The sequence below is a fragment of the Neopelma chrysocephalum genome, unplaced genomic scaffold, assembly GCF_003984885.1.
Source record: "Neopelma chrysocephalum unplaced genomic scaffold, ASM398488v2 Primary Assembly neopelma1_43, whole genome shotgun sequence".
NCBI lineage: Eukaryota > Metazoa > Chordata > Aves > Passeriformes > Pipridae > Neopelma > Neopelma chrysocephalum.
Window position 1 is genome coordinate 1599250 of NW_020897702.1, and position 24814 is coordinate 1624063.

Sequence of the window (24814 nt, forward strand, 5' to 3'; positions counted from 1 at the left end):
GTAGCCTTTGGTGTTCTAAGGCAGATACATCCTGCTTTTACAGATATGCGGAGGGTGATCAGGACTAGCATTTTAGCTTGTTAACTAGTGAGGTTAATGAGTGAGATACAGTCATAGAGTTTGAAGTCCTCTAAACCACATCATTGTGTTGTAGCAGGCTTCATTTCATAGCATCATAATTAGGAACTCTTCAAGTCCTTTGCCAGTGGTGTTTTCCTGTGAAGCTCCTTCTTCCAGATAGTGCAGTCTAAAATTTCTGTTTTGAAGCATTAGCCTATCCATTTAACTTATCTTTACCACTAAGAATTACTAGCTTTGGTCTTTCTTGATACACCTTTATTTGCTCCATGTTGCCATCCTGGTTTTGCCATGCTCTCCCCTCAGTGGTGGAATTATATATATGTTTATTTACATGCTAGTTGAAAACTCAGTAATTGCAGAGAAAATCAGAGGATGAAAAAATGTTTTTAAGCATTGGGGGTTTTTTAATATTTTCTATGTCATTTTTACAAGAGCTTAAAGTAAAATTCTAGATTTGCCAGCTTTTTTTCTTACAAAGAAATTGTCTTTTTCCTAATGGGAAGCTAACCTAATTTCATGCAACCATCTGTTTTGCACATTATGTATTAAGTGCTTTTCTGTTAAACAGTGGCTTCAGAACTGTAACTCAGAAATGTCTTCTAGCTTTTCAAGGTACAGATAGATATTGATTTAAAAGTTCATCTGGAAGTTCAGCAGTTCACAGTTGTTCTATTTTTTAAATAATATATTTCTGCAGTTGGTAGTTCACTCTCCCTTTGAGCACTCTCACAAAATCAGTTAAAGAGCTCTTTAGTGAGTGTTGATTTGTTCTTTAAAAGTGTTCTCTAAATTTGACCCAGTGTTCCATTTCTCAGGAACTTATCACAATGATGCTTCAAGTAGATGTAGATCTGCGGTTCTCAGCCTTGCAAGTTCTTGAGCATCCATGGGTTAATGTAAGTATTTTCGGACTTGGAGATGCTTCTTGGAATTTGGCATCTTTGAGCTCTTTCCTGTCAAGACCCTGCTATGCCCTTTTGAAAGCCAGCACATTCTAAAAATGCCCCAGATTTAACTGGAAATAAGCTGGGTTACACGCTTATTTAGTGTATCACATGTACCTTGGAGTTTACACTATTATATGCATGCTCAGCTACATTTTCTCTGAAATATTTAAAGCCAGATTTTCAACAGATTTCAGTGACATTTGATAAATTTATATGTCTAAAAATCAGCTTGAAGCTTCAGTGACACATTTTGTTCTCCTAAAATCAGATGGACTAAAAAATCTCACAATCATGATTAAGAGTCACTGCAATGTAGTTCATAGTGTTAAGCTACTTGATCCAGAATGAAACAAGGAAACCTTTAGAATCATATTTAGCTTCTGATGATAATTAATATTTGTTAATTATTTCAGACTATTTAACATGTCTTAAAATATTTGGATGATAAGCAATAAAAATATGGGACAGTCTATATTCAAATTCAGAAGGGACAACTGAGAAAAGAAACACAATTGGGATGAACAGAGAAAAAAATTGAAGGAAGAAGAAATAATGCTTCATTTGGTTTGTTGCAAGCTTGAGTGTGCATTCCTCCCTGGAATAGAATTTGGTTCCTCAACTGCTGTATCCAAAATCCCTTTCCCACTAAAACACTGTTCTAAAAATTCAAATATACAGTAACCTCAGATGTTAATCTTTTTTTATGAAAATGTCCTCCATATCATCCAGAGTAGTGGTGATCAGTTAAGCATTTACGAAGTATATGTTTTAGACTTGGAGGCTTCCTTATTGCCCAAACCGGTTTTTTAAAAATTGTAAATGCTTTTATCATGCAGAGGACTTCTTTGATGTACAAAGAGTGCAGAAAAACATCTGATGAAAATATTTTCATTTTTAGGGTGACATTCAAGCACCTGAAATACTAATTTTCCTTGATGCCAGGGGCTGTCCTTGAAACACAGTGTTCTGTCACAGTTTATAATGCCTTTTGGTGATTGAGGTCTCTCTCTCCCATGTCTCTGCGTCCCCATGGGAGGAAGATGGGTGGAGATTTCTGGAGTTCTGCAGGGGAAGAGATGGAACCAACTGATCAGAAGCCACAGAGAGGCCAGGTCACCCGCAGTGTCAACACACTCATCAGCACACTGCTGCTGAGATTACTGCTATGTCACCTGTTTACACCATTTAAGGATGTGGTCACTTATCTTCACCTTTTTCTGAAAAATATATTTGAAATATTAATGCTACTCCCAGACGCTTTTTTTTTTAATTCAGTTACACCATGGTGTGTTTTAGGAAGCCATTTTTGCACGATGTATTAAAAAAAGAGTACAGCTCTTTGTTAGTAACCTGATGGTGATGGTGTGCAAGTGACATGAGGATCTGCTCTCTGCCCTCAGTAGTACCTGGTGATGGGGATGGCAGGGGAGAGGGACTAAAGCCTTTTAACACTCCAGAGCTCTGTTAACAAAACCTTGGCAAATTCCTGGGTTTCTGTGCAATAAGTTAACATGTGGAACCCTTTGCCAGAAGGTGCTGTAGAGGACAAGTATAAATGGATTCAAAAGGGAATTTAATAAATTTTTGGAGGATGAGCCCGTTGGAGCCTATTAAATATAGTGGTCTGGATATAACTCTTGGCTCACAAAGTTCTTAAGTACTTGGTTGGCAGGAATTAGAGGATATACAGGGAAAGTTAAAGATCTACTTGTCTTTGTTAAAGGTACTACTACTTAACAGTGACAACAATGCACTGTCAGAAACAACATGCAGTGTTCCATTCATCTTTAATCTAGCTCTGCTGCACTTCTTGTAATTTTATGATGGTAATAATTCTCTGCAATCAAACCTGTAGAAGTTCAACCTATAAGTAAATGAAACAAATATTCCATGACATTTCTGTAATTCCTTCTTTTCTGCCCGACTGCTGCTTTTAGCAACTGAGACGAATCAGTATTTTGTCTTCAGCAGTACACTAAAAATAGTTCATAATGCAGATCAAAACTGCTTTTGAATTCTCGTATGTGTCCGCCAGATATTTTTTCTGGAAGGCAAAAAACCAGCACTGGGACCAGTTCAGAAAAGTGCTTGAACATTTTCCAAACATTGCTCCTATTTCAAGGCATCGCACATGGAAGCACTTAATATCAGGCATAAAATTAACTAGATGGCACTATAATCCTAATTCACATTAGGAGGAATAAGAACATGGCTGAGTTGAAACAGGTGCTTAAATGATTACATGAAAAAAGGCATTTCCTTGAAGTGTGTCTAGCCTAGCAGACACACTAGAAGATAGCCTAGCAGGGTCAGCCTGCTGATGCACTGAGGCAGAATGGTACACTGGTGTTAGATCCAGCTATGCATCCCCATGCCATGACTTGTTTGATCAGGTGCAAGTCTGCCACATAACCTCCCTCTACCTCATTTTCCCAGCTTTAGGACAGGGAATTAATATACTCATCACTTTTTACAAAAGGTTCTGCAATCTATATGTTGTAATTACCTGAGCAATTATCTGCATGCTGTCTTTCCGAGAAGATATGGGGAATTTTCACCTACATTCCATTTTCACAGGTAACCTGCTTAAATACTTTTTCATGGCATCAAATGCTGGACTTTACTTTCCCTTTCTGTCCTGGTTTCAGCTGGGATAGAGTTCACCACAGAACTTTTCTTATGGCAGTTTTGAACCTCTTCATAGAGTGTTAAATCTGCAGCTAAAATACTAGATAAAACAGCTGGCTTGAAAAGCAGGCATGTGTTTTCTTCGACAGTTTTAAGAAACGTTTTCTCTCTTTGATCAAACCTTTGATAGAAGTGTTGTAACTGCTTACACTGTATAAAACCATTTTGTAGATTGTAAGTAACCATTCCACTTTATAGCTGCTTACTATGTGATTACTCGGTAAATTGCTGAGATTCCTGGAATGTGCTTTGACAGTTTCAGTAGGAGCAAACCCTCATTTTAGTTTCAGTTTTTGCTATAAAAATAGCTGGAATCCTTTTGGAAACTGCAAAACTTGTTATGGTCAGAGTCAGACCAGTAAAGCAGTTCCTATGTCAATGATATCCCAGCTGTTTTCAATTCAAAAAAACAAAACCTGAAAAGATGTTGGCTACATGCCACTGCCACAGATGGAGATCTTGAATTCTAAATGCAATTCAGCAACAGTTCTTTGCCCCCTTCATTTAGTTTATTCAGTCATCTCTCCTATGCAGTACACTTGGACCTGGAAACAAATCCATCTGTTTATGCTTCCCCTACAGGGACCCCAGCTCTTTCCTTTACCTGCTCAAAGTCTCTGCAAAGCCAGAGAATTATAAAAGAGACTGGAAGCTTGAAATCTGGCATTTTAAACATTGATGTTATTGATAACCTGAAACAAGCTACAGGACAAACTTACTCTTTTTTTGTTGTATAAGTAGTAACTGTTTCCTAATACATCATTGAGCAGCAAATGCTGAATGACTGCATTCCCTAAATCCTTCTCTGTTAAAATAATCAACATAAAATCTGTGTTGTTGCTGGAGGAGGAAAGATGGCACACACCAGCCTAAAAAGAATTTGGAAAACTGGAGCTTTTACATATTTCCTTCCCTGTGTTTGCCTTGGAAATTTGTCTGCAAAAGAAATGAATAACCAAGCAATAAGTAGCAATAAGTAGAATATTTGTAAGGAAGTTAATTTAAAAAGACATTTCTTGTTTCATAGCTGCACTACTTTTGGTTACACCTTAGGACACTGCACAAACAAACATTTCCCTATAATCCCTAGAGGAAACAGTGTTCAAAAGCTTTTCCAGCACTTCTATTTGCTCTGGTTTCCTGCTGTTATTTGTATAATAATCTATTCATCTGATGATTTTAGACCTGGAAAGTAAAGGTCTTGTGACTAACTTGTGAAATGGATATAAGTGCTTCAGGGCAGGAGTCTGGGAATCCTGAACTTCATTACATCTTTTTAACGCTTCTTTTTCCTTTGAGTGGCAATGTCTCCTGCCACAGAGAAAACAATGCAAGTATGAAACCAGTTTTTATTAATTACTGGAATGACTCCAAGACACTACGCCTCTTTTTTTTTTAATATTATTTTGATTTCTTTCAAATGGACCATGAAAGGTATTGTGTGGAGGCTGATTAAAAAAAAAAAACAAAAAACCAATAACACAAAAACCAGAAGTATTTTAACATTCCAAGCAGTTTACATTGTCCATGTGAAAACTCAAATTCTGGACTAGAGTTTTCAAACACTCAGTGGATTTTGACTGTTCCGTTTCTGAGTCATGCACAGGAGAGCTCTTCTTTCAGAGCATCAGCAGTCAATGTTTTCTGAAGCTCATGACTCTTTAAAGTTCCCAGATTGAGCACCAAAAATCACTAGTCGTCTTTAAAAGATCTTGTAATGACTGCTAAATCTGAGATGAAATTCTGTGGTCCTAACCCACTGAAAAAAGCAAAATCTTGAATATAGAGGAAAGGAACAGTTAACCTCTTTGGGGTCTGACATCCTTCCCATTACAGCAACCCAATGAAATTCTTGTCAGCAATGTTTATCCTATTCTCCAATTCTACAACTTACCCTGCTGACTCTGGTCAACCTGATGTTTTTGATTCTGGTTGTTTTTTGGTTTTTTTTTTACTTCTTGTCTTTTAAAAATGCAGAGTAGCTTGTTTTGTATTTAGTTAAACAGCTGTCATCTCTCACCCTCAATAGCTATCTATTTTATTGTTGACTGAAGTGATTCCAGGAGCCAACTTAATATATACTGACTTGTTTATAAGGCACACTTGAATAAAAAAATGATAACTACTAAATGTCAGGTGGCACCAACAGTAGTAATAAAAATTTAGAGGAATTCCAATATATCCCTATGCTACATTTTAAATTGAGCTGCGAAGTATTTAATCTAAAAACTGGAGCCCAAACTATGAGTCTGTGGCATGTTGCCACCGAAAGTGTGGGTGTAGTGCTTCACCAATAAAATATGACTACAGTCTTGGTAACTGTTGTCTTCTCCGTAGTTTAGTCTTTTGACAAGATGACATGAATGCTTGGCAGTCTTTCATGTCAAGAAAGCCAAGAGAATGATTTTATTTTTTCTTCCTCGTTTATTGAAGAGAAATTCACTTTAGCTTTCTTCTGGGAAAGGCAAGGTCAATGGAAAGCAGGTTATTTTTAGGGGTCATATACTACCGAGCCAAGACTCCCCGGTGCTAGACAATAATCAGCTACTGAGTTGTATTGTTTTGGTTTTTGTGTTTTGCAGCTGTGTGCACTTGACTATATTTTGCCAGCTGAGACAGTTTTTTTAAAGGGGTGAGTAAGGGATCTCTAAACACAAACTCCCCAAGCTAAATAAATAACAAACCCTACCAACCTCCCTAAAATTCCCATAGGCTCACTGAACTCGTGATTTACAGCAGCAGCTCTGTAAGTCTTTAAGTGCACTCAGAATTGCTGCGAAGTGTCTGTTGTCTCTCTCCATTCTGATCTTGTCTCTTGTTTGCCTGTATTCTGCTATGATTTTGCTTAAGTGGAGTTTAAGAACTTTTTCAACTGTTGTCAGCCACACACACCATGCAGTACTAGCTTGGGATGACCATGATGTGTGGCCAGTGACCTGATATCCTGCATGTTTATCTCTCTATTCCACCTATTCTGCATATTGTTGCCTGTAATCCTGCATATTCTGCTAGTGGGGAAGTCTCACTGAGCAGTGGTTTTTTGCACATTTTTCAGGCGTAAGGATCTTTTTTACAATTTCTAAAAAAACTCCCCTTTTCTTGGGCTTGAATCCAACTTGAGGACTTGTGCAAAACTGCAAACTCCCTTCTTTCTGCTATGGTTTCGTCTTAGCATGGAGGTTGCTGGTGTGCCTAGGTGCAGATATCCAGGTTCTCTCTGCAAAGTGGGATGTCTCAGCTGGAAGGAGGCATGTCCCAGACCAGCTGCATGGTGTCTGGGCTGGAGAGCTGGCTCACTTGGTGTGTTCCACAGCAGAACATGTGTCTACCTCTACTTGGCCATGCAGTTGTGTGCCTACTTTTACCTCAGGTTAGCTCAAGTTGAAAACATATTCATTTTGGCATGGAGGAAGAGGCCACCCACAGCTGGCTCCAGCCCTTCTCTGCTTTCCCAGGCAATTTGTACCTCTGCATTCATGTACCTTTCCCCACAGCATCCCAGGCTTGCGTGCCTTGAGACTGGGGGAAGGAATTGCAGTCTCTTGTTATCAGTCAGTTGGAGATTTGGTTTGTGGAGATAGTTCTGGTTAGCAAGGATTTTAGTACAGTAGTCATGGTCTGTGGAGAATACCACCACAAGCCATGAGCTCACGCCTGACCTGACCTGGCCTGGCCTGCAGACGTGCTACAATGCATCCTAGAGTTGGTCAGGTCTCACCCTCACCCACCCCGAGGTTCTCAGCCAGGGCATGTCTCAGCTCCCATCTTATCTGTGTTTCCTCACTGTGGGACTCACTGAATTGTGGCCGCATCTTTCACCCAACCCCATAGTCCCTGAGTATGGAACATTTACAATTATACAAGGAGCTTATAGGTATCTCTCAGAATTTTGGAAGATCCTTTCCTTCATCCTGCCAAAATAGGACCTTTTGTTATTCTAATCTCTTGGATACTTTTTACTTTTGAGGTCATTATCATTAAATTTATGTGATGAGTAAACAGAATCATAAACAGGTCTGAGTTTATCATGCTTTGAAATATTAATGGACCTAAAAATAACTAGGCAATGGTGGTTAAGGCATGGTAAAAATAAAAATAAAATGTTTAACAATTATTATTAATTAACGTTACCTAAAATTTGAGAAGAAAAGATTGAGTAAAGAAGAAGAGAGAGACTGGTTCATGCCATCATATGTTCATCTTATAAGTACCTTAGATAAATTGGTGGAGGCAATGATTGACCCATATTTTAATAGAAACTTTTTGTAAACTTTTCTATATTGACAGGTGCTATCAGAATCACCCTGCAATTCCCTCCTTTCGCCTTTTCTCTCTGAAGTTTTATTTTGCTTTATTTCTCTCTAGGATGATGGCCTTCCAGAGAATGAACATCAGCTCTCAGTAGCTGGGAAGATAAAGAAGCACTTCAACACAGGCCCTAAGCCGAACAGCACAGCAGCTGGAGTTTCTGTCATAGCAGTAAGCATCTGAATTACACAGCTGAAACACATCTATGTGCCCGCCAGACAGTATGTGTTTAGGACATTCCACCAAAGAAAACCAGAGAGGATTAATCTTTAGATAATTCTAGCATTTAATTAATATAAGCATAGACTGGTATTCTGCACAACTTTTCCCTTGATTTTGCTTGTGAGTCACATTGTTATTGAACAGCCCTAGGAGATATAACTGTACACACAGTTCCACATTTTACCAGAAGATCAGTGGACTTAACACCAATGTAGATTTGACAATTTGAACTATGGGATCATGACATTTTACTTGGCAGCGTACTCATTGTATGGATTGAGGCCACACAGAGGTTTGTAGCAGAAGGGCAGCACCACTTTAAAATGGAAATTGTTTCAAAATTTTAACTGAAAATCTATATGGCAGCCTAAACTTCTCCTCTTTGAAGACATGAAAGGGAGCTGTGATACCTCACTGCTACCTTCATGGTTTATGAGTCTAGCCACTTCAGATTTAGCTGAGCAGCAGCATTTTATTGTAGTGCCACACACAAGCTGCTTCCCTTTCAGCAGAAGTACTTAATTGGGTAAAGACTTAATGGAGCTCCTTGCTGCCTTCTCTCATCTTGCAATTCCAGTCGAGCCATTCTAGGTTAGAACATGTCGGGAGCTTCTGCAACTAAGCTTGACCAAACTTTTGACCAAGCTTTACTGAGGTTTCAATGGCATCCTCAGTGTAGCGTACATACCATAAAACTCTATTTTTTTCTCACAGATGAACATGTGTATTAGATATACATGGGCACAGAATATATTCAGCATATGATGAGATTACTCATACTAATGCCATTGAATAATAACATGCACATCCTTCACATTTTTGATACATCTGCCTGTGTCTGTAAGCTTTCCTTTATTACTCATAGTAATGTGAACACTCCAAATAGTCACTAAAAATAAGTGACATGTTAAACGTAACCATTCCCATATCAGATTACTCAGTGTTCATTCCCAGCTTCCATAAATTGCAGGTGGTGTGACTGCACATGTACACTTTCTTGTACTGTTTCCACTTTCATGTTTCTCAGCTCAGCCCCTCCAGTGTTGAGTTAAATCAGCATGAAGTAAACTCAGCTCAGCATATGCAATCTGGCTCACAGGTGTGAAGTGCTTGTGCAGCAAAATGGATACTCTCTCAAAGTTACTTGGTATAAGTGCTTAAAATTTCAAGCTGTGCCTCTCATATTTTTTCTTTACTCTTTCCTGCCCTGAACGTCCTCAACATGGAAGCAAGTTGTTCCTCATGCTTTTCCTAGATTTTTCTCAGCCATCAGCTAACATAGTCAGCATTTATTTATTTTCATTTTTAAGCAATAATACCGCAACAGCTCTCCCACAACTAAAACATCACATACCCATTGCTCATCTGAACTGCAGGTATGTTCTGTATAGACTAGCTGAAATCGTGTTCCTTTTAAATGGACTGCCAGCACGCTTGTCCATGAGAATAACTGCTCAGATCCTCCATGCTAATGACTTCAAAGCTTAAAAGCAAGAAATGATGTCTCTGTCCTCATCCATCCCTCGCCTCCTTTGTATTTTTAATTTCCCTGCCCTCCTCTTTTTTTTCTCTGCCCCAATTGCTTTGCCAAGGAATTGATTGCAGCAGTTTAAAACTTGAGTAATGAAAAAGGCACTGTAGTGAATGTTTCCACTGCAAAATATTATACATCAGGAAAAAAACTTGTATGTTTAATTATATTCTAAATATTTTTTAGTGTTTGAAAATTTAACAGAATATTTTTAGTGATCATCTCTGTGGGCAAACTTCATAGTCCGGCATGATTAATCCTGCAACTTGGCCTATAAAGTAGAAATGTTTAGAATATTTTTACATAATTCAGAAAGTGGTTTGATTAGCTTGTGTCAATTATTTTCTAAAAAATTGGAAAAGATGGGGAAATATAGACCTCTTTAGTATTTTGGTAATGTTCTAGAATGCTAGATAATTTTTATTTTACAAATAAATTAGTTTTGTTTCCTACAAAATAATTTAATGTGTAAAAGAAAGCCAAAAGCAAAACAGCAATGCCTTTAAATGCTGTTTCTGCATTTGAAAACCAATTTAATCTATATTTGATATGCATGTCATCAGGGTTTTATGTTTGAGAATCTTCCTTTAGCTCTGCAATCTCAAATATCACAGAAGTAAATCCTATTAACAAAGACTGCTCTAGATTTAGAACTTTCAAAGTATGTACAGATGCTGTAACATTCTTCTGCAGTAAAGACATGCACTAACTGTATTTTCTATAAAAATAATGGGGTTTTGTGCCTGCCTGTATGTTTACTGTAACTTTTTGAGAGAGTGCTTGTGTATATAATATATAGAGATGCCTTCTATACATTATATAACACATCTGTGTCTGTGTTTGTGAAAATGTGTTAGTATGTGCATATATTTCTGTAGCTTACCTAATAGTATGAAAGATAAATATTAGCATTACTTTGAATCTTATAATTCTGTTTATGTACAGAGATAGCTAATATGTGGTATTTAGTTCTTAATTTGTCCTCACATTGGTATGATATGGTATTATATGCCTATTTTCTCTGATGGTAAGACATAACACACCTCAAAGATCTCAAGGAGTATTTATCATATGCACCAATTAAAACTATAATATGAAAATTAAGTTCCTAAAGACGTGTTTGTGGTCAGCTTGATTGGAAGGAAGTTTGAAGCCACATGTGTTTTACATACATCGACTGTGGCTACTGCTTCCTTTGGAAATGTCCAAATTCCATTGACTCCTTTGGTTCAGACTTATGTCTGCCTTATTGATGCCGTAATCCTCAGTAAAAGTTGTCTCTGACATTTCAAGGCAGAGACATCCTACTTCTCATGCAAGTGTCCAGACTTCAAATTTGTCCACATTTGAAAGGATTTGTCAGTTTGGACAAACTACCATAATGAACATGTTGAGCATGCCTAGCAAAGTAGTTGCTTTGCTGATGTAGCAGTATGATCTCTGAAACAAAATTAACTCTACAGGCAAAGAGAGTTTTCTGTTGATACAATAATACATCATTAAGAAGTTCTGTCAGCATAACTATGTCAGTTGGAAAAAAATTCCCTTGAACAAACATAACTTTGCCAGCAAAATTTTAATTGGAGAGATAGTTTTTAAAACAGCAAGAGAATTAACAAATCCCTAAAAAACACTGTTTGCTGGTGAGAGAATATGTAGGAGAAATATCACTTTACTTGCTCTGTTCTTAAACTCTTGTCACAGGCATTTACTACCAGTCTCTGTGGGAGACAGAGGCTGGGCTAGTGTCCCTCAGTCTGTGTCAGAATGGCCACACTATTAAGCATGTGCCAAAATATTTGCAGGATCGTGTTTCTCATACAGCTTTTCAATAGGAGCAGTATTTTGTAGTTCTGTGACAGTGTTTATAAAACATACTGCAGTTAAAAATGTAAAACCAGACTTCTACTAACTAGTCTTTTTAAAATTTGGGGGTAGATTTTTTTTCATTCAATTCTCCAAGGATGGCAACCCCATTTTTTTTAACTGTGGCCATGAAACAATACCCTATGATTGTACCCCCTGGGTTTAGTGACACTGCCTAGAGTGACTAGGAGCCCAAATCACTTTTAAAGAATGATTCTGCAACACAGAGGTGTGCTGTAATTCCTTGTATGAACCAAGCATCGTTTAGTATGTGTCCTTGTCTGAAGTGTTAAAGCTCTGCCTGTATGTCATCACTTTTGTGCTTGTACTTTTGCCAGTGTTAAGACAGAGGAAAAGACTAATGCTAATCTGCTGTTAAGGTTGGATGAGGTCTCTGTCTTGGTAATGCATCTCTGTCTGGAGATGCAGAGGAATTGAGTAGAACAGCTAAGGAGAAAAGCTGCTCAGAAAGTTGGTGCAGCTCTCTGTTAGCTTACAGGGTCCTGGGTTCAGGGCCCCGGCAATGGGAAGGCAGTGGGGGGGTCATTGCCCTGCATTCTACCAATTTTAAAATAAAATTACAAATGCCAAGTGGTATTTTTAGCCATGGGATTTCTTGGGTGGTGTGGAAGAGAAGCCAAATTCAGCTTGTAAGTTTTGCTTGCCTTAAAGACGAACCTGTGTCTCGACTATCCCTTCCCATCTATTATCTGTGTTGTCCTGGGATCATTGTCCACAGTCGGGTTTCTCATGGCAGAATTTCCACACTGCCAAAATTTTTCCAACTCGTGTTAGGAAGTGACTCTTGCCATTTTCTCTGTATTATTTTTTAGCTATTCAATTTTAGGCCAATATTTTTAATCTGCTTTTTAGAAAAACATCCCTTTTGTGTGTTTTATGTGCAGCATACAAGGAAGCCAGTAGATGGCAATAGCAGACCAGTGTAGTTAAGCAAACACAAATTTAACTCTAGGTACAAGATCCCTATGGTTTTAAACAGGAAGCGTCCTTTAAATAATTCTAAATAAGATGAAAGTGGTATTGTTTTAACAAAATGGAATAAATTATTAAATTATTGAAGGGGAGTCATCAAGAAAAATTCAAATTTGCAGTTAATTCCTAACTCCCCTTGAAGTGCATTGAACTGCTTTTCTGATTTAGAATTAGAAACTGTCATCAGTATTGGAAATATATGCCATACTCTTATTGAAGCACAAAATGACCTTTTCTCTTCCTAGGGCAAAATCTGAAAATCATTGCAACTAACAGCTTTAAAGCAGAGTGTCTCTGTAGATATTTTCCCATAAAATTTTATTTAATTCAGCTAAATGATGTCTCCTCCGTCTGTTAGAGCAGCACAGAAGGGTTAGGGAAAAGAACACATTTTCTTTGTTCCTATGCACATGATTTTGCTAATGATAGACTAAACTTGAAAAATCTGTATTCCTTAAGTAATATCACTGGCATACTTTCCTGGACACAATGTTAAGTTCATTTCCATTTTGACTTTAATTGGTGCAATTTTAAACCAAATAGTTTTGTACTATTATCTTTTTGAGCATGAGGTGTAAGCTGAAATGATAAACAATGTTATTCATGGCTCTGAGTAGTCCTACTTTCCAAGGTTAACGCATTTTTAGAAATGAATTACCATGATTGATGGGGTATCAAAATGTGATTCTTTTCGTCTTTACATATTCCATGATTTTGAAGCAGTCTAATTTAAGCCTTGTGTAGTCTGTCTAGCCTGCTCCTTGTGATGGTTGCACTGCATTTAATTTTTTTTTTAATTATTAAACTTCTCAGTTTAATTGCAAAAGATAATATTCTATTACTGGTATGTGCAACTTAAAAGGGCAATACTGTCTTTGGAGGTAAAAAGATATTTGTCAGACTTTTAAATGAATGCATTATGCATTAAGTAATCTATTTAACAAATTCCATTTTAGTTTGAATAAATTGGCTTCTAATTTAGTAAGACCAAATCTAGAGTTAGTGTCTTTTTCTTTTATTTCTTTACCTTTTTTTTTTCCTGCAGTAGGTAGCTTTAGGATGTTAGATAAGAGCCTTCTGAAAGTGAAAACAGTAAATATGCACTAAATAAGGAACAGTTTGCTCTGGAGTCTGAATTCTCTAGCCTAATGTCGATCCACTGAGTTGCCCCGTTTCTCTCTGCTCAGCTGGACCACGGGTTTACCATCAAGAGATCAGGGTCTTTGGACTACTACCAACAACCAGGAATGTATTGGATAAGGTATGAGATGGTGCAGCGCCAACAGTCAGTGTTTCCATGGCAACGTGCTGGCAGTCTCCATTAACCAGTTCCTTCAGTGGATAAACATGCTTTTTGATTTGTTATCGGGTCCATATGCTGCTTTATCAGTTTCGTTTTAACCTTGATTGAGATGCCACACCCCTTCATTCCCTTTCTTCACCCATTCCTCACACCCACATTGCCAGCTTTCTCTTCATCGCACATGCTCAATATCAATCTCCCCTATAGTTAAAAGGACAGTGTATATAGAAAATCTACCAGATATGCTGAAGTACGCACCCTCCCCCTCCCTATTGCTTGTTAAGGCATCTGCTTCCCCTGCGCTCCTGTTTCAAAACACACGGAGTAGCAACAGGCTCTCAGCATATATTTTCCTCTTTTTCCATGCAAGATATGGAGCTATATACTGTCATTTTAAACCGATTAAACACAATCCTTACCTTAGATGGAACAATGCATTTACATAACACGGGCTGTAGAAACTCTCCCAAGTTCACTAAAATACGATGCATTGTATGTGCTGGTAAGCTTGTGTTTCTAACAATGCATTCCTTCTCTTTTCTTTTTAAAACCCTTCTGATACCTATTTATTTTGATTTGTTATTTTTTAAAATATTGCATGAGTCTTTTGAATATATTTTTCTTCATTGTGTAACTGTGCCAGGGTTGTCGTTAGCTGGCTTAACCTGTATGATAAAATGGGTCTCTGGGAGGGAGGGGCTTATTCTGCAGCAGGGGCAAGGAGGGATCCAGGTCTGATAGCCCACGAGAGGCTCACACACCTCCTTAATAAATCTAGAGTCTTTGGATTTCCATCAAGTGGTTACTTGCTGTCTTTTTTCTTTCTTATTACTCACAAGACCTACATTTTGATAGCTGGAGAAATTTTTATAAGTTTCTTGTGAAACCTGCATTTTCTAACACTGCCTTTAAAAACTTGTCTGTGAGAGATTTGTAAAAACTCAGCAAATTAACCACATTAGCAAAACAGCAGAGATGGTCACTGCAAATGTTTCCAGTAAAGTATAACTCCCACTCTGGTTCATTTCACCGAGTGCATGGATTGGGCTACAGCACGCTTTCCATAAAACCTAACAGTTCCCTGTGCACACACTAAGGGCTACGTAGTTTCAGATATGGATGTTCTGGGGAAAGAAAAAAAAACAAACCCAAAACCAAAACTAAGCCTATTTCTCAGGCAAAAAGTAGAAAATTAGTTCCAATCCATCAGTTGTACACTGGCTAGCAAAAATTGAGAAAGACTTTCACTCCAAGTGCTGGAGTGTGCAGCAGTACCTGTAATTCATCTAATTCCAGCCTATTGCACTTGTGGTAGTGGCTATAAACCTACCATGACCTGTGAGGGCACAGCAAAACCTGCTTGATCTGTCTTGTCACTTGGCATCATGCTTCACAGGTTGCAGCCCTGACGCCGCCCAGCATCTGTGCCTCTTGGTTTGAAGAAGAGGTGAATGGGGCCTGAGTGCCCAGTTTTAGCTCTGTGTGTGCTTCATAGCATTAGAGGAATTTTTCTTTTCTGCTTAAGAAGGAAAGATGGCATTTTGTGTCAAGCAGAACTTTGACAAAGAGTTGCAAATTCAATGCCTCCTCTGTGAAATGGGGGGAAGCTCGCATGAGCTCTATTTATCTTCCTATTTACTATACAGAATGTTTGAATCTTTTAAAACTCCACCTTCAGGGGGAGCAGACCACCAGAAAAGGAGGCTGTGCGAAAAGCGAGCATCTCCTCAGACTGGCCTCGACTCAGTTTAACTGCTTAGCCCAGGTTTTGAAAAAAACCATATGCATTTTGAGGATGTAGGGGGGGAAGGGTCTAATTCTACAACTTGGTAAATAAATAAAGCTATAAAAAAAAAAAGGGCCATTTGACTAAAGCATTGGCATGGCCATCAGCATACAAAATGACACATCCCTGAATAATGGGCTGGAGCAGATGGGCGATAATCTCTCTTATTCATACATAAACTGCTCTGTTTTCCAGCTGGGGGCAGTAACAACAATGTTTATAATTAGGGCTTTCTAAACTGAGCACCTAGCGTGGAAAGGCAAACTGGGAGAGCAGGGCTTCTGGGCGTAGATGTTTAATTAGGAAATCCACTAGGAGAGGATACCTCTGACCAAGCAAGTGCTCTGATGACCAACATTTTAGTCTAAATAAAACCATTTTGGTGTAGAAAGTGTTTACTTTTTAGTAGCGCAGATGCAAAGCATATGAAAAGGTTCATCGGTTCCTATCTATAAAACAGATAATTCAGCACAGGCCTATGAAAATTAACCTGAATTCACAAGTAGAGCAAAAAAATGAAAGCAAGTCCCAAGGAAAATGTAATGCTTCCTTTGTTAAACTACACGTTTCTTCTGCACTCCTCTTTTTGTTTTCATCCCTAGTTTCTGGCAGTTTTCTAAAATACTTTTTAAATGGCACTATTTCCTCCTTCAGTAACCAGAAAACCTTCTTCTTCCTCTGCCTAGCAGACTTTCCTTTTCAAATTCCTTCAAAATAATATTTTTCTGATCACTCATTCTGCATACTTTTGTTCCCTTTAAGGAGGACAATATGTACGGAAGTGACATGATTTTTTTGAGGTACTGAAATAGAACAAACCTTATGTACAGTAGTAGTTATTGTAGCAGGTATGAGCTATAGTGCCCGGAAAATTTTACATGGTTCCTTGAATATGAGGATCAGGAAAAAATACAGGAGACAAACGAGTAAAATCATTTGGACTCCAGAGTAATACACCTTTTAAAAGCAACCCACCTAATGATTTTGGGACATCAGCCCTGCAATTAGAGGTGCAGAAAAGGCCAAAGCAGCACCAGTAGGGGACAAGACCTGGAGGTCCCAGTTAAAACCCTGAAGTTTGAGCTGATTCAGAATATCAAGGGAATACCAGAATGATTGTATCTAACATTAAATATTAGTATAAAATATTAGTAGGTGTAGCATTATATATAAGATCAGAATGAAATGTTAGGGTATGTTATTTTCTATATATCCACAGACATTGTAGAAAAGCTAAATGGGCAAAATAAAACTCAGGAAACATATGGGAAAGTCATTAATAATCTATCTATGTAATGATAATAGAAAGGAGATGAATTGCATTGGATGCTTGACAAAATCATCAATCCGGTCAATATTGAATTCATAAAATACTGGATTTTTAAAATACAGTTCTCACTTTCACAGTTAAAAATGTATCTGAATAGCTCATTTTCAAACCCAGAGTTCCATCCTCTATCTTTAGTTCCTAATTCACATTACATTGCATCTGTCAAGTTACTTACACCTGTCCCAGGTGGATACAATACACTTTCAAGTCAAAAGTTACAACCAGACGTCTTGATGATGGGACAAGGAAGTTGGGAATTAGGCTTGCTATCTGTAGGTGCCATTTTTAGTACCATAAAACCCTCTGTAAACTGAATATTGGTAAATACAAGCAAATATCTAAAATAATTTAAAATCTCTTCTCCTGCTCTTTGACTAAAAAAACCACAACTGATTTACAAACTATAAACAAAATTCACTCATGCAAACAACTTGGCACTGAGTCTCTTTCACGTGTAATTGAAACCAGCTGAGGAATTGTGTCTCTAAAAATGGGGGATGTCAAAGAGTAAACACAAACTTAAATATAGCAATATGGATTCAGCAGTTATGTCCGTAGAATACTTGTCTTTGTGTTCACTCACCAATACAGTAGTAATCATATATCAAATTGATTTTATTTTCTTTCTTTTTTACTTTCATTTTAGCTAAATATCATGTCAGAAGTTACATGGTGTGCTAAAGCACTGGCCTTTTGTATTTGGAGGTCTAGGTTCAAATCCACTCGATTAATTTTTCCCCTCGATGTGGTCATTTGCACGTCTCCAAATCACCGTGTAACTTGACTTAGCTATACCTTGTGCCTGAGGGACTAAAAATAACATGAGTGTCTCACTCCTGGACTGAGGTGCATTGCTAAGTTTGAAGTACTCTCAAAAAAGTGTCTTGATTCATGAATCAATCACACACACATATATATATATTATTTGTATAAATATATATATATAGCCTGAGAAACCCATGGAAAAGAAATTTTAAAAAATGAGACTGAAGGGCTGCCTGGCTTGTGCCATGAGCAATGTTTAATGATCATTTTTACAGCAAGGAAACCTGACATTACATATCTCAATGTATAGAGGTCACTAGTCAGAAGTTTAAGGAAATAGGATAAACTTATCTAGATGTGAACATTTAAGTTTGTGCATACACGTACAAGTACATAAAAGAATGTACTGGAAGAAAAATACTAGTGTTTCAATACATATGTTCATGTAATTCTACGTACTAAACAAAGCATCACGAAAATTGCTAACAAATTGCAAATATGCTCCTGCAGAATAAAGGCAAGTGAAGGGAAGGGTTTCTTAGATTAATACATGAACAGCTGCATCCCCAGTTTAGTCTCCTGCCTGGTATGAATAATGGATGGACTAAGAGGCAAAATGCACAATAATGTTCTTTTATTAATGAAACTAATATATATCTATATTTGGTGACCAGCAGTAAATTAAGACAAGTGAAAAGAATAACAGTCACTGCTCACTTTCATAAAATGCAGTTATTTTAATTCAGTAATTACTGACCTGACAGAAAATATCAGCCCACAACTAAAATAAGGCTCTTCCCACTGCAAATCCAACACATATATCAAAGCAGCTGTAGTTTTTTAATATCTGTTCATAAGCACACAGTTCAGTTTTTCCAAAATAAAAAAATGATTTTGCATGGCTCAGGATTTCTGTAACATCAAGTGATAGAAATCAGGATGAAGACACTCCTTAAAGAAAAATCCTGGAAAAATGCTAATTGCGCCTTAGTATATAGGTGACAGAAACAACTATTTGAAAATCATGCTCTGTTACTTCAAATGAAATGTATTTCCAAAAATGGCTTGTTAACCATTTGGTAGTGGGTGTCAGGATTAGTAAATGTTGATGCAAAATACATTAGTGCTTGATGAAATACTTCAGACCCAGCAGCACCAAACTATTAGAGGCAATCCACTTTGCTGCTAAGAAGTTCTACCTTTCCTCATATGGATTGCAGGAGAACAGCTGCATATCTTGAATAAGAATGCTATCCTTACATTTTAGTTGCCATTACAATCATACAGTGCTCAAAGTTCTCACTCTGTAACCTCAAGCCAGGAAAAATAAAACGTCAAAATGTGAGAATGAAAACCTGGGTTTTGCAGACCTGTGAAACATAAGTGCACTTCAGATCCTCTTATTATTTATTGAAAGAGTAGCTTGAAGTAGAAATGCCCTGGAAATCCATAGTGGACTGGTTCATGCACCAGCAAACCACCAGATGAACAGGAGGTGAAAGAATACATCTGTTAAACCAAGGCAATGTGTATAAGAGGCCTTTGTTACAAAAACATCAATGATAATGAAAAAGCTGATTTTTGGAATATGCCCACATGCACAAGAGAGTACAGTGGGTGAAAATTGCACTTACAAAGCACACACAATCAATGAAGTCGATTCCCGTATGGGCCGTTCACTTAAGAGAGTTGGACTTGTGAGTCCCTTCCAACTCAGAATATTCTGTGAAATCTGGGAAATGCTCAAAGGTATCTATCTTACCATCTTCTCTGCATTCCAAAGGCTTGATCTATCGTATTTTGAAATTCTTTGGAGGTAAAAAATAACCGTAACATCATTAAATGAAAAATTTCATTTGTGCAGAATGCAGAGCAGCAATACCATCCAGCAGTGTTATAGACGCGAGAACTGTCAAACTTCATTTTAACGTTGGGCAAAATAAGCCTGTTCCTGCAAGTTCTATAGGGCCCGAGCACTCTGTCTGTGGCCAGAAGTGCCCCATTTAGTAGTTCTGACATGTTAAACACTAAACATTAGAGTATGACCTGTGTGGTTTTGCTTTCACTAGATAAATACTGATTTTGCCTCTCTGTGACTTTATACATTTTTATTCGATAAGCTGTTTGGGTGAGAAAGGCTCTGAATGTCTCTCAGCCCAGGAGAGTAACCACAATAATGCCCCTGGGTCTACAAGCATGTCTTTACAAAGACCAATTAGATCAAATCCAGGGAAAATTTTAGATAAAAATGAAAAGAAAAACACAGTCAGAAAATATTGCAGGAAGTTTCTGAAGGGTTAGGAAGCCAGAAATATTTGATCCTACAAACTACAGCAGCATGAGGTGGTAGATTAGGTGAGACCATCAGGGTTATTTTGTTTAATATTTTTTATTATTAAGCAAGGGAGTACCTTTATGTATATTTAAACAAATAGATTTAAAACAAAGTCTCTAAAGCTTTCCCAACAATAGTAGAAAGCTAATATCTTGGGGTTTATTTTTAAAGACATCTTTAAAAAGATGTCCTGATGTTTAGTCATTTTTGTCCTTTATAAAAAGCAATATCCTAGGCTAAATTTAAAAAAAATTCTTATACATTTTCTTCTGTGTAACTTATCTAATTTTAAATATCTTCAGATTTTACATATACGTTTGCCATTCTCATATAGCAGGTTTTAAAAATAAAATTGGAATTTAATACAAGTATTTTTATTTATTCAACCAGAAATGTTTACATTTCTCAGGGGAGAGTATCTATTACCACAGGGTGATGTGATGTGGCTTAAACATTAACTAGATGCTTATTTCCTGTAAGCATTAAAAAAAAATATTTTAAATGGAAATCTATATTTTATAGAGTGGTAATATATGCCATTCTTTTCAATTTTCACACAGAATTACATACTGTTTGCAGTATATTCACTGTGTGTAAATGATCTAGGTATTCTTCTGTTTCACATTAAAAATAATCAAAAACTGAATTGGTTCAAGGCTAAGAAATGTAGAAGGCATTGAAAGTACTAATTAGAGCTCTTAACCAAAAGATAAGCAGTAAACAAAGAAATTTTTGGAGGATGAAAAGTGTTCGATTTTGTAGCAATTATTATTTAAAATATGGAGATGAACTTAACAAAGTTTATTATTTTACTCAAAATAGTGCTGTAAAGGTTCTAGATACAAAAATAGTAGTTCATCAATTTAACCTAACTAAATCCATTTGCTATAGTAGTTTTGTACTCCTGCCCATCCTTCTGTCTCTGTTACATCATTATTGAATGCTGGTTGCATTATTTGAAAGTGTGGATTGCTATAATGCTATTCTGCACCATTATGATGGATTTAGTTTTCATTTTATTCTCAAAAATATGTTGACTATAAATACATCTCTGCTCTCCTATGGGGCTCACATTGTAACTTGGTAAATTTTCTAGGGAAATCGATCATGCATATCTCAAGAGAACACAATAAATCTTTTGAAGCAGAATAGCCTTTTTGGGTGCAATCTTTTCAATAGGTTTTTATTATAGAGACAAATTTTACAAGCCTTATCAGTGAAACCTATTCAGTTCTCAAAGTTATCTTTGCCTCCAGTGCCATGATTTGATACTTGGTTGCATTTTGTATATCCTCTTACTAGACACCTGCCTTTTCCCATTTTGCTTTTTCCAAAACAGTCACAGGTGATGATTTAAGAAGGTAGCCCTGCTTCAGAAGTAGCTAACCATGTGTCAAAGTGCTCTTGCTGAATCAAGTCCATCCTGTTGAACTTACAATTTTACAGTGATTTCAGGGACTACAGTCTAATATCCCATAATCAAGAAAACAGCAAAACCCAGTCCCAAGCTTGAAATTGTTAGTTAGACTAAGGCTGCACTTACTTGGGTTGCAGAGTCACCTTGTAAATATGCCAGAAAAGCAGAAGAAAGAATGTGGCTAGAAGTTATAGCCATCTTATTAAGACTTGGGTTATTAATAGTGACAGAATCATCAAAAAGTAAAACCATCAAGTAAACATTCTTTTTTCCTATTCCTAGATACCTTATATAGACAGAGATAAAATTAGCAGAATATTTAATTCGGTAGACTTTGGTTAACAGGAAGAGACAGCATGGTCCGGCTAAACGGGTCTTTCCATCACAGCTTTTCAGTGTTCTCCCTAAGAACATCCATTGAGCAGCATGATGTGTCAGGGAGCTGGGCTAGCTCCCTTTGGTGTTCGTTTTTCTCTCTTGTCTGACAACTTCATCACAATCCATCTTTGTTAGATGACTGCACTGACTTGAACACGGATGAGTGTGTATCGGCCTTCATTAGGTCAAATCAAAGACAAGCGTACATCTCTGCCCTGCCTGTAGAAACAGATTTATACTTTGAGAAGGGTGGGGGAAGGTCAGTTGGTATTTGGCTTGAAATTTGAATCTGTTAAAGGATGAAATTAATAGCATCCAGAAGTAGAACATGTGGCATTCATATATATGGCACTGTATCTGCTTGATGATGTCACACTACCTCTTAAGGTTTGGGAAATGCACTTTTTAAAGCATTTAGCTGTGTTGTGGCCTCAACCTTTCAGACCTGACTGAGACAGAAGAGGTTTAATTTGGTCTGAACATTTATTATCCCTGGTATTTGCAGGCCACATAAAACCTCATGGTTTTCATTACCTTTGCATTTCACACACAGCCTAATTTCATTTATTCTTATTTTATGCCCCTGCCAGACCACCGCTCTTGATAAGGAGAGGCAGGTTTTCCGACGAAGACGCAACCAGGATGTGAGGGGACGTTATAAGGCACAGCAAGCTCCACCTGAACTCAACTCCGAATCGGAAGATTATTCACCAAGTTCATCTGAGACTGTTCGCTCACCTAATTCACCCTTTTAATAAAACACTTTTACTCAAAAGTCTTGGCTTTAACCCTTTGAGACCCTGAAACTTCTTCAGACCTGTGTGGAATGATTACAACTGATCTATCCAGCAGTATATGCTGGGATGGTGGAATGCAAAAGGGTGCTCACAGAATCTTTGTAAGAATAATTTCCTAATTGATTGAAATACTTGTTCTCTGTTTAGATTGCAACTTGCTGCTAATATGATCCTCAAAGGGTTAAGGCTATTTTGCTTTTTTATTTAAAGATAGAAGCAGTGAATGTTTTCATCAGTGGAGCTAGGAACTGCAGTATGTAATTTTAGCACATGTTAACCCTCTGAGTAAACAATCAACTTAAATCTTGACAACCCACATTAGGGTTTTATTCTGGCTTTTTTGCTTTTATACGCACATATCTTTTATAGTATCCTGAAGTTCCTTGCCTGTTTCTGGCCAAAAATATGTCAAATGTACTATTGCTTAGGAGTTACAGATATAGGCTTAAAAATGAAAATTAAATTAAACAAATGGTATCTTCTACAGCAGCTCATTCTAAACCTGCATCGTACTTCCACAGTGACTGTTATTGGAAGACATTATGCAGGCTAAATGGGAAATTCAGTTTAGGGCATCCTCATGGTTTACAGAAGATGACATGATGATAGCCACAAAAGGTTGCTTCCATATAGTTTTCTCCTAATGACAATGTTGAGTCTTGGAAAGTGGCTTGAGGACACGTTCTGTCATGTAATAGTATGTAATGATATAGTTGAGAAGTTCCTGTTTCCTTTGCGCCACATTCAGAAATGTACAGGCATCCTCTCAGCACAACCTGGTTATTCCAGCAGAGTAATTTTAAAGGATTAACAGTGATGAATGGAAGAACTACCCTTAAAATAGCTAGAGTACTTCTAAATCAGGGAAAAGACAAGTAATTTAATATATGTGTAAACCCTGAACTGAATTAGCAGAAGTTTTGTGTTAGAATGGAGAAACTAAAAATTATTCACCAGTTCTATTTGTAATATTTAATAAAATGGGCATTTACACAGAGTGTATATATATATTTCTAGTTTGTTAAAACCTCAACACAGCATTATAGCTTTTTATTTGACCATTATCCTAAAGGTGGCTTCTATAAAAATAGTACACTGTGTAGACTTTTGCTTCCGATGTGATAATTTGAAAAAAAAAAAATTACCTGGCTCAGAATTTCACTTGAATGAAAAAGGAAACTTTCAAAATCGTGTTCTAAAATAAAAAATACCATTGTGAAATTTATAGTTTCTCTTATTACTCATATAAAATGGAATTTTTCTCCTCTAAAGTTAAAGTTTTCTCATAGTGTTTTTTAAAAGTCACATAAATGTGGTTTCCTCTCTCTCTTTCTTTCTTCCTTTCATATCATACAGCTTATAGTATCAATATGCTGCCCAAAATGATATGCAGTTTTTCTGATCTTTCTGGGAAGCATAAATAAATTTTTCAGGAACAAGGCTAGTTGCCCACAGTATTGTTCCCAATGTGAGTTGTGTTTGCTCATGGAACTGTTCATATGGCAGCAAATGTGTACCTGCAAGTTGTTGGAGCTAGTGTAAAGCTCTTTTGCACTTCTAGTTGGAACTATCTAGTTGGAACTGTATTTCAAGAAACACTGAAATTCTGTTTTTCCATCCTACAAAGTGCATCTTTCATTTGTCTCACTACATTGAGTGTAGAAGGAACTGCTAGTAGAAGCTTACATCAAACACCAAATTTCAGGTTATGAGTTTAGTGGAAAGTCATCTAAGTCATCAGGAAACTCTGATCTCTGAGTGTATGTCCATGGGCAGAAGGCGTGTGCATGGCTTCAGTTACTCTGTCTGGAACCTGAGTAACAACATCTTAAACCAAGTGAAGCAAATAAGCACCTTGTTGGAGAATTCCACTGGGGCAGAAGGTGAAGGGGCCAAGGAACTGCCATACAAACGCTCTAAGATTTTAGGTTTCGGGAAAGGGTTGCATCTGTTTGAGGTCCTTGACTATGACCATCCAACCCTAGTCACATTGAAGAGAGAATATGCTGAGTAGATGGGGCACAACCACTGCCATTGTAATATTAATGGTTGTAATTAGGTAACATT

General features: G+C 37.2%; 1 protein-coding gene across 5 annotated transcripts in view; it reads left to right on the top strand.

Annotated features, from left to right (window-relative positions):
• Positions 1–24253, top strand: part of DCLK1 (doublecortin like kinase 1) — a 241396-nt gene extending 217143 nt beyond the window's left edge. For 2 of the 5 annotated variants that reach the window (XM_027677739.1, XM_027677742.1), the window contains 4 exons: positions 897–977; positions 8082–8195; positions 13824–13897; positions 22541–24253. In XM_027677739.1, the coding sequence (XP_027533540.1) occupies positions 897–977; positions 8082–8195; positions 13824–13897; positions 22541–22598 (327 nt within the window). In that variant the 3' untranslated portion in view covers positions 22599–24253. Of the gene's footprint in view, positions 1–896; positions 978–8081; positions 8196–13823; positions 13898–22529 lie in introns of all 5 variants that reach the window. The other 3 variants (XM_027677738.1, XM_027677741.1, XM_027677740.1) reach the window with 2 other exon arrangements.
• The last annotated feature ends 561 nt before the right edge of the window (positions 24254–24814 follow it).